Source organism: Electrophorus electricus, chromosome 4 (assembly GCF_013358815.1).
Source record: "Electrophorus electricus isolate fEleEle1 chromosome 4, fEleEle1.pri, whole genome shotgun sequence".
In the NCBI taxonomy this organism is placed as follows: Eukaryota; Metazoa; Chordata; class Actinopteri; order Gymnotiformes; family Gymnotidae; genus Electrophorus; species Electrophorus electricus.
Genome location: NC_049538.1, coordinates 465,038 through 475,553, shown reverse-complemented (window position 1 = coordinate 475,553; position 10,516 = coordinate 465,038). Strand labels below are relative to the sequence as shown.

Here is a 10,516-nt window from a genome sequence, read left to right as displayed (position 1 = left end):
GAATCTTAATACCCTAAGAGGCCTGATATCGTAGATGATTTGTTGCAGAAGTCCCGCCCCCCGATAGGCGATACAAGGGTATCATAAGCAGCCAATCAGCGCTGGTGTAGAAACGTGTTCGCTGTTGCTTTAAGAGATTTTTTCCAGCAAAATGATTTTTTTCTCTTTCCTCACACAACGGAGCTCTTTAAGTCCCGGCGCGCGACACAGAGCGGGCATTCATAGCGGGGCAGCGCGAGCGAGGGGGCTGGGGAGTGAGCGCGAGCGTCACTTTGGAAATTCGGGAACACGCGGACTCTCGTGCTAAGCGGGCAACGTCAATGCAGAAGTAAGACGCTTCGCATTTTGCTTATTTAATTTACAATTTGCTTTCTTTTCTGACACTTCGATTTTTGCAAACTTACAAAGTCTGGAAACAAAATATTGAATATTTAAATTGCACATATTATTATGTTATTATTATTATTATTATTATTATTATTATTATTATTATTATTATTATTATTATTATTATTATTATCCTACCATTAAACTTTCACGGCTATAATTAACAGCCGCTGCAATGTATTAATCGAATAATTTGACGTTTGGGCTTTCTGGCTTTCTGTGAAGTTGTAAGCAACGCTATGCTCAAAGGAACGTGAGCCGTATACTCGAAAATATGGATTTAATGGACAAGCAAACGGAGTTCAAATTTATTAAAAACTTGTATACGACTGATAAAACTACTGCTTTGCTTCTAAGTGTGTTTTCACAACACTGTGATATTCGAGGGTATTTATTTATTTACATTCGTTATCGGTGTTAGGAACACTGGTACAGTCTTTTGGTGTAAAATGTCGCAAATTATAAAACTCTCTCCACAGGTTATTTGAATTTTTTTGCATTTTAGCTGAGACGTCATACAAACACTCGAAGTTTATATATATATATATATATATATATATATATATATATATATATATATATATATATATATATATATATATATATATACACACACAAACACACACACACTTTTATATTGTATACATACATACACACACACACTTTATTTATATATATATATATATATATATATATACAAAATATGTGTATATATATATATATATATATATATATATATATATATATATCTTATATACATATTTTGTGTGTGACTATATCCTAGATAGATAGATAGATAGATAGATAGATAGATAGATAGATAGATAGATAGATAGATAGATAGATAGATAGATAGATAGATCTGTTTATATATATATATATATATATATATATATATATATATATATATATATATATATACATACACACACAAACACACACACACACATATATATATATATGTAAGTGTGTGTGTGTAAGTGTGTGTGTGTGTGTCTTTGTGTAAGTGTAATACACACACACATACATATATATATATATAGAGAGAGAGAGAGAGAGAGAGAGAGAGAGAGAGAGAGAGAGAGAGAGAGAGAGAGAGAGAGAGAGAGTCAGAGTCAGGTGATGACGTGAGGCTGCGTCTTCCCTTTGGCTCAATACGTATCTTAAACTGGAAGCAATACATGCACGCTTGTCTCTAAATGTCTGGAGTGCTCCAGCAGCAGTTTCTGACAACAGTTCTGCACTGGCATCCGCGAATTTGGGGCAAATGATTGTCCAGCGAAGCGTATAAGCGCTCCGAGAAGCTGATCTGCAGTGAAAGAGTTAAGACGTGTTGGATATTCGTCGTATTACCTAACAATACAACAAAATACTGGCTACATCCAGTGTAGCTATGGCGAAACAGCTTCTGACCAAGGTGTGGTCCGTTTAACCTTTGCAGTAAATTGACAGCATAACCAGAGAAAATAGGAGCTTCATACTGACATTTGTCCAGTGAAGAAAAAAGTGTAACGAATTCGAAACACAGAGGTGCTCTGTTCCGTGAGCCGAGGTCGTGCGATCATAGGCGGGCGCACGACCTTGATGCCTTGAGCTTGTTATTCGTAATACATAAATGAAAATCGACCACCTATTTCAACTATAATTTGAGATGAGTTTACAAAGTAAACGCCATATTGTGGGATATAGATGATTAGCAAAAAGAGAAACCGCATTCATTTTGAACATTCATCTCAATATTTATATTAAGATTACAAGGCCAAGCGGATAGCAGCAGTTTACTGGCAGCTCAGCGACATAAATCTAATAAGACTGGGTAATGAACTTATGACACCAGGCGGGCTGTCTGCTGGCTTTACGGACAGGCTTCCCCGGACACCTGTCTTTTGACGTTAATTAAAAGCCGGTTGGGTGAAGTCGTGCAGGATGACGTGTTTGTGTGTGATCCGATCCGTTCGGTCCGTGGTGTGATTAAAAGACAGTTTAAGGGCGGCAGAGATATGCCACCCTATCGGTTCCCCTCTCGGCCCCTTCCAGTTGGATAGCGTGTAGCGTAACTTAATCCCCTCACAATGATACGGTCGCGTCCGAGTAACAAATGGCGAACGGACGAGAGATGACAGCTCCTGCGCTATTACTGAGCAATGTTTACTGGCCAGAACAAATGAATGTTAACGAATCCCAGGTCCGCTTTACCGTTCTCTTTAAGAAATTAAAGAGCATGAATTTAAAGTTCATGGGCATTTAAACCTTTGACGTAGGCCTAGGTGTACGTACTACGCTAAAAGTTAGATTTCAAAGTAACGTGTCTTCAGAAATAGGCTGTAATGGTTCTGGACGGTCCGCCATGCTTTGACCGCTATATAGAAGGCTATGGCTTATGTCCCTACCAACGAACACTGTCCAATTCAGCGGCGCAGCTCCACACACGAGCCTGCCCACACGCGGTTAGTGTTTCCAGCGCCGGCGCGTGTTTATCTAGGCGGCCCGGGATGAAGCGAAGCCCTGTGCTGCTGCGAGCGCGTATTATTCCAGCACTCTCTCTCCGGGGAACCTGCAATAACTGCCAACCCTTAAACAGTAGCTTGTTAGCGCGAGAGAAGCCGAAACTGGAGCAACACACACCCCCGTGCCGGGGTGACCGCGGCACACTGACGCCAGCATGTGATTGCGACGTGACCCTAGAAAACCAAATGAATTACGAATATAGCTAGGCCTTCAGACGTGCTCGTACGAATGGCGCTGCATGGGTACATGCAGTCGTATGTAAGACGGCATGCGGAACGTATACGAAGTACTACGTACCGAGGCCGTAATGCTTATCCGTAATACGTACCGAGGCCGTAATGAGCAATGCACTAATCCAAATAACAGATGAGTTTTATAATGTACGGTAGCTTTCACAGGTCAGAGAAAACACACGCCCAGAAATTACTGCCATGCACTATATTGTTATGTGATGCGCGCGATCTATTGCCTAAACACACTGTTGATTTCTTTTACAGGCTTTTCCATAGAACTGACAGACTGTTAAGTCCCAACGGTGCCTGGGCACGGTGAACGGACAGTGCTGATATCACGCGAATGGAAAGACCTGTACGGGGGAACTCCAACAGAGGCTCCAGCGAACCCTGGGCAAACACAGCCCTGTAATCCTTATACTCAGCCTTAGTGCGGTTTACACGCGGATCACCATTTGTACATTTCTCCAAAGCAAGCGGAGAGTTTATAGTACTGAGAGAGAGAGAGAGAGAGAGAGAGAGAGAGAGAGAGAGAGAGAGAGAGAGAGAGAGAGAGAGAGAGAGACCGACTCCATCAGTTGTTTGACAGATTTACCTGCAGAGCAGTGCGTGGGGGGGAAAAGATGTCGGGAGAAGAACAGAGTTTATCGGAGGTAGAAATGAGTCCCGGGGTCTCGGATGACGGTCATTCGATGTCACCAGCACACTCTTCAAGCGCGGCGGGCGGGGGAGACTCGCCTCTTTCCGGACAGCACGCACAGATGCCTGGAGTGAGCGAGGAAGCGGCCGGGGTCTCTGGCGCAGTCAAATCGGACGACGATGACGACCGCTTTCCCATCGGGATCCGCGAGGCGGTCAGCCAGGTTCTCAACGGCTACGACTGGACGCTAGTGCCGATGCCTGTGCGCGTGAACACTGGCAGTAAGAGCAAGCCGCACGTGAAGAGGCCGATGAACGCGTTCATGGTGTGGGCGCAGGCCGCGCGAAGGAAACTGGCTGACCAGTATCCGCACCTGCACAACGCAGAACTCAGCAAAACTCTGGGCAAACTGTGGCGGTAAGTAGCCTCTACTCTCAGGGCCAAGGACACGAACGCGTTGTTAACATACTTTTTCGGTTTTACCGAAATAAACCATATAGATTGCTTACGTCTTTAACACAAATAATCATGAACAAGCTATTTAGTGTTTTTTTTCAAATCCTTTTTATAATATCTTCAACCAATCTGCTCACTATTACGCACCTCACGCACAGAATCACATGTTAAAGTTTGAGCAAGAAAACACTCTCGCGCAGTCCGAGGAGCGCACGCGGCGGGGTCGGAGCGGCGTTGTTTTGAGCGATATATTAGCAAGAAAAGCGTTTCATAATGCAGATCCTCAGCAAAGCCGTTACTGGTTCTCACTCCCGTTACTGGGTCACACTCCCTCAGATCACACTAACGTAGACCAGGGACCAGAGCATGCTACCTTCGCTCTCTAATGTTTTAGGTACTGAGGCTGTGTTGTCTGGTTGTTTTATAAGGTCCGGGAAAACTGGAGTTAATTGATACGAATTAGATTAATGAATATAATTTTATTAGATTAGCAATGCCGTATCGTGTACATACAAACAGTAACGCGAGAATCGTGTCATATATAAGCAAGGTGAGGGTAGTGCAATCATGACGTCACCCTTACAGCCCTGGCCCTTCCCCGTCAGCGCGAAGCCTGTGAGAGGCAGAACAGACCACAGGCTGGGAGACTGGTACAGTCTAGGGGTTGTTCAGGGTGTTTTTTCTGGGGTTTTTTTGCATTCTGTTTTGTTATTGTTAATTTTCATCAGTCTATTTTGGTATGCTGTTTTATCTTAATGATTTCGACAAAAGAGGCCTGGGAAAAAAGTTGTGAAAAGTCACTCTGTAAAGAACATTGTGACGATTGTCAGTGAGTCATTCTCATAATAATGTAATAATGTAACAGTGCTGAGCGTCTGGCCCCTCTAGGGTGCTGCAGTGTAGTGCCTTGCTCCCCTATGTGATCAACGGCTGATACACATTTGTCAGAGCCCATCCGAAAAAGGGCTGTCCAATCCCCTGAAATGGCATAAGAGCTTAATTTGTGTTTTATGATACCTGACCTGCAGTCTGACTCTGTGTGTGTGTATGTGTGCACCACAGACTTCTGAATGAGAATGATAAGAGGCCATTTATTGAAGAGGCAGAGCGTTTGCGTAAGCAGCATAAGAAGGATTACCCCGAGTACAAGTACCAGCCACGGAGACGCAAGAATGGAAAACCAGGTACCAGCGCTGAGGCTGACGCCCATGGCGACACTGAGGTCAGCCACAGCCAATCACATTACAAGAGCCTCCACCTGGAGGTGGCTCACGGAGCAGGGGCAGGGTCTCCTCTGGCTGATGGACACCACCAACATGCTGCAGGTGAGATACATGCTCCACCTTGAGCAGTTGCCATGATGATGTTCCACTGATGCACTAAAGGCATCCTAGGCCTTTTCTTCCCTGAGGTGATGGCGTCACCTGGAGTCCCTGAATCAGAATAGCCACGCTTCCTCTCCTGCGTGCCTTGCTCATTATAGGAGTGAGGTGTGCAGACTGGAAACATTATGTGCAGCATGTCCTACAGTGTAGTACCCTCACTTCCTCACTACACTGTAGTACCCTCACTTCCTCACTACACTGTAGTAACCTCACTTCCTCACTACACTGTAGTAACCTCACTTCCTCACTACACTGTATTACCCTCACTTCCTCACTACACTGTAGCAACCTCACTTCCTCACTACACTGTAGTAACCTCACTTCCTCACTACACTGTAGTACCCTCACTTCCTCACTACACTGTATTACCCTCACTTCCTCACTACACTGTATTACCCTCACTTCCTCACTACACTGTAGCAACCTCACTTCCTCACTACACTGTAGTAACCTCACTTCCTCACTACACTGTAGTAACCTCACTTCCTCACTACAATGTAGTACCCTCACTTCCTCACTAGAATGTAGTACCCTCACTTCCTCACTACACTGTATTACCCTCACTTCCTCACTACACTGTATTACCCTCACTTCCTCACTACACTGTAGTAACCTCACTTCCTCACTACACTGTAGTAACCTCACTTCCTCACTACAATGTAGTACCCTCACTTCCTCACTACACTGTATTACCCTCACTTCCTCACTACACTGTAGTAACCTCACTTCCTCACTACACTGTATTACCCTCACTTCCTCACTACACTGTATTACCCTCACTTCCTCACTACACTGTATTACCCTCACTTCCTCACTACACTGTAGTACCCTTGCTTCATCATTACACCCTTACTTCCAAAGTTGAATAACATCACCTTACATGCACCCACCTAGAAATACATCTAACACATTGTAATATGTTTATCTGTGCAGTATTGTGTGTTTACATATTCAGCTAACACATTGTAATAATATGTTTATCTGTGCTGTGTTTACATATTTGTCTAACTCATTGTAATAACATGTTTATTTGTGCTGTGTTGTTTACATATTCATCTAACACGTTGTAATAATGTTTATCTGTTCTGTGTTGTATTTATGTATTCATTCTTCCAGTTATTTTATTGAGCTCTCAAAATATCCATAAATTAAACACAGCAGTAAAATGAGAATGAAAATTGAGTAATGAGAAAATCCTGGTACAGTTAAAGCTCATATGTCTTTTCCCAGACGTGCATGTGACCTCTGAGCATTGTCTCTGGTCTCCTTTGTGTGCAGGTTCAAATCACAGCCCCCCCACACCCCCCACCACCCCCAAAACAGAACTCCAGGGGGGCAAATTGGTAGAGGGAAAGAGAGAGGGTGGGGCCGGCTCCCGGAGCTCACTGGGGGTGGGGTCAGATGGAAGCTCCTCCTCTTCGGCATCAGGCAGTGGCAAGCCGCACATTGACTTCGGCAATGTGGACATTGGTGAAATCAGCCACGAGGTGATGGCCAACATGGAGCCGTTCGACGTCAACGAGTTTGACCAGTACCTGCCACCCAACGGGCACCACCCCGGGGCCGTGGCCCAGCAGGGATCAGGGGCAGCGGCCAGCGCAGGCTCCTCCTCCTACTCATATGGGATCTCGTCGGCGCTGGCGGCGGCCAGCGGGCACTCAGCTGCCTGGCTGTCCAAGCAGCAGCTGGGTGCCGACGGCGGGAAAACACAGATCAAGAGCGAGACACACTTCTCTAGTGACGCTGCGGGTGGAAGCGCCGCGGCTGGCTCTCACGTCACCTACACGCCGCTCAGTCTGCCACACTACAGTTCCGCCTTCCCCTCGCTGGCCTCCAGGGCGGCGCCCTTCGCCGACTATGCCGAACATCAGGCGTCAGGGTCATACTACGCCCATTCCAGCCAGGCCTCCGGGCTTTACTCTGCCTTCTCTTACATGGGCCCCGCCCAACGGCCCCTCTACACAGCCATCACTGACCCCACCTCTGGCCCACAGTCACACAGCCCCACCCACTGGGAACAGCCTGTATATACCACTCTATCTCGGCCATGACATTCCGACAGACCGGGCGAATATGATGATGGTGTTGAACAGGATGCTGTCCTGGAGGCGTTTTGGATGAAGACACGCCAGGGGGAGGGGAGAGGGGAGACACATGGAGGTAATGGAACATAATGCCATTAGATGTTCGCTAGTTGGAGTGGTGTGAGCAGATATGTCTCACACTCACCACAATCTGAATATTATAATTAATGGTGGTGAATAATAATCAGATAAGCCAATAAGCAGATTGGATATTTAACAAATTTGCATAAAGTAAATTCTTATCTCTGCAGACACATATTTCCATCTCGGGCTCGCACATGGGTCTTAATTACAGACTATAGACACTTAACATCCTTCAATGCTTTCATGGAAATCTAAACACATTTACAAAAGCAGCAGAGATGTGACTGAACATGAGGAGATGGCCTTCTGTAGCTTTTTACTGAACAATACTGACCAAAGTTTAGAGACCAAACCTATACAGATGAAGAACCCTGACAGTTAGGAAGAGATCACACACACACACACACACACACACACACACACACACACACACACACACACACACACACACACACACACACACACACACACACACACACACACACACACACACACACACACACACACACACTTAGTCTGGTTCTGTTAGCAAGTTGTCATTTCAGGAGCCCCACTGCATAACAATATAATTTTTCCACTCCAGTCTGGCTGGATAGGAAGTGATAGTATTTTCTCCAGCACTGATATAAAAACGAACACTCCCTTTAACATATACTCGCATATGAACTGAAAGACAATATTACCTGTACATTTAAGAGTGGATCTTTTTTATGAATTAATAATTCTTTCTTATTAACCAAAACAAGGCCATTTTGTTTATATTAAAATTCTTTGTTATTATCTTTACCATTGATGATATAATTATTGTCATTTTTGTTGCCATAGCTACACTGAAGCACAGCACCACTGTCTTACCTTTCAGTAATGAAATTAGTTTGAACTTTCATAAATATGTATATACCAGTGTGGCTGAATGATCTGTACATATCATAACAGTTCTGTAACAATTATGTTGTCCTTTTTTTAATGCATCATTATTGAATTACCACAGAGAGAGAGAGAGAGAGAGAGAGAGAGAGAGAGAGAGAGAGAAAGAGAGAGAGAGAGAAAGAGAGAGAGAGAGAGAATATGGAACAGAACTCTCTAGACTTACTTACAAGTCTGTTTGTTCACTACATGTGCTGCAGTAGACTGAAACTCAGTAGAGGCAGAATCTTGAGATTAATATATTGTCCACATTTGTGCCAGATTTTGCATTTTTGGCACAAATGTAGACATACACATATGAAATTATTAGACTATATCTTTTATAATTAATATAGAATTATAGTTGGCAGAATTTATGATGGAATAATTAAACATTTGATCATGGGACATAATCTATATTTTGCTCCGATAATATGACTCAGAACCCACAGGATCTGGGGAAATCCAGGTGACAGGCTGGTCAATTTGACAATGTTGTATCTCTCTAGTGGTTGGTTTGTTTTCACTTCATCTGCTTTTAACTTTAGTGTTTTGTTGGGTTAAACCATCTTTATTTAGTAGTATTATTAAAAAAACTAAACTAAATTTTAGGAACTACATCCTACAGTAGGTGCCGCTTGTTATATATTTCAAAATTATTTATGTTTTTATGTTTTTATTTACTGTTAATGGTTTTTCCTTTGTATTATTTCTGATGTGAATTTTTGTATCCCATGCTTGGTGTGTGTTCTTTTGTACTTGCTGAGCTCCTGCTTAAATGTGACCCAGAGTGAATAACAGTCTGAGGAAGCAGTTATGACTAACCACCCTCCTCTCACACTCAATAAAGCAGCTCAGAGTGCCTGGCTTCTGGACACCTCCTGCTCTGAGCATGTGTTATGATGCACCACACAAAAACATACGTCACTATAAACCTTATTACTACTGTCATCATCATCATCATCAAAACATTGCTGCAACACATTTTAGAAAAAAACTCTAAAAGCAGAGAGAGCGAGAAAGAGAGAGAGAGAGAACGTTGGGCTGTGGCAGAATGAGCTGCAGGGCGGAAGGTGTACACCTACACTGATCTTCCCACTTAACCAAACCTCAGCACCACCGGAGTGCTGGATCAGGATCTGGAGATGGAACAGGAGCAGGAGCTGGAGATGGAGATGGATCTGGAGCTGGATCTGCCCACTTCCTACACCACCCCAGTCCCGGGCTCTTTATAAACGCATTCCTGCAAGTATGTGTGTGTGTGTGTGTGTGTGTGTGTGTGTGTGTGTGTGTGTGTGTTACAGGCTAAGCCTGATTCCTAATTCCCCTCATTTAATCGGCTGTGTGATACTTTACGTTAAACAAAGAGAGTCATTCAGCTTGAGCAGTGAGAGACACAGCACAGAAAGAGCGAGAGAGACAGGCAGAGAGAGAGACGGGCGTGAAGTGAGCTCTAGCCTGCAGCTTTGCTGAAAAACAAAGTGGCATTTACATTTTACATTTACATTTACGGCATTTAGCAGACGCTCTTATCCAGAATGACTTACAAAAGTGCTTTGTCAATTACTCATAGAATACATTCTAGCCATTACAGTAGGTTATTCTAAGATATAGTGAACTAGAATATTGTAGAAATACAGGGATCAATACTGATGCATAGAAGTACAAAATACATACAAGCTCTATTTTAGACAAGTGCAATAATCAATAAATACTGGAGTTTCATAAATGTAGTGGCACTTATGCTATGTCTGACGCAAGCACACACACACAGCCTGTACTGCATAGACTGTAATAAGATCTAAACATTTGGAGAGTAAAAGAAACGGTATC

The 10,516-nt window shown here is 43.7% G+C and overlaps 1 protein-coding gene across 1 annotated transcript; it reads left to right on the top strand.

Moving 5' to 3' along the window:
* The first annotated feature begins 207 nt into the window (after nt 1–207).
* Nucleotides 208–9,560, top strand: sox10 (SRY-box transcription factor 10). Its single transcript, XM_027026867.2, has 4 exons — nt 208–328; nt 3,393–4,185; nt 5,287–5,549; nt 6,888–9,560. Exons 2-4 carry the CDS (start codon nt 3,752–3,754, stop codon nt 7,658–7,660), a joined length of 1,470 nt encoding a protein of 489 aa, XP_026882668.2. The 5' UTR covers nt 208–328; nt 3,393–3,751; the 3' UTR covers nt 7,661–9,560.
* The last annotated feature ends 956 nt before the right edge of the window (nt 9,561–10,516 follow it).

Coding starts and splice junctions, on each gene's coding strand:
- sox10 (XM_027026867.2), top strand. CDS start 3,752: ATGTCGGGAGAAGAACAGAGTTTATCGGAGGTAGAAATGAGTCCCGGG. Junction 4,186..5,286: donor ACTCTGGGCAAACTGTGGCG/GTAAGTAGCCTC, acceptor TGTGCACCACAG/ACTTCTGAATGAGAATGATA. Junction 5,550..6,887: donor ACACCACCAACATGCTGCAG/GTGAGATACATG, acceptor CTTTGTGTGCAG/GTTCAAATCACAGCCCCCCC.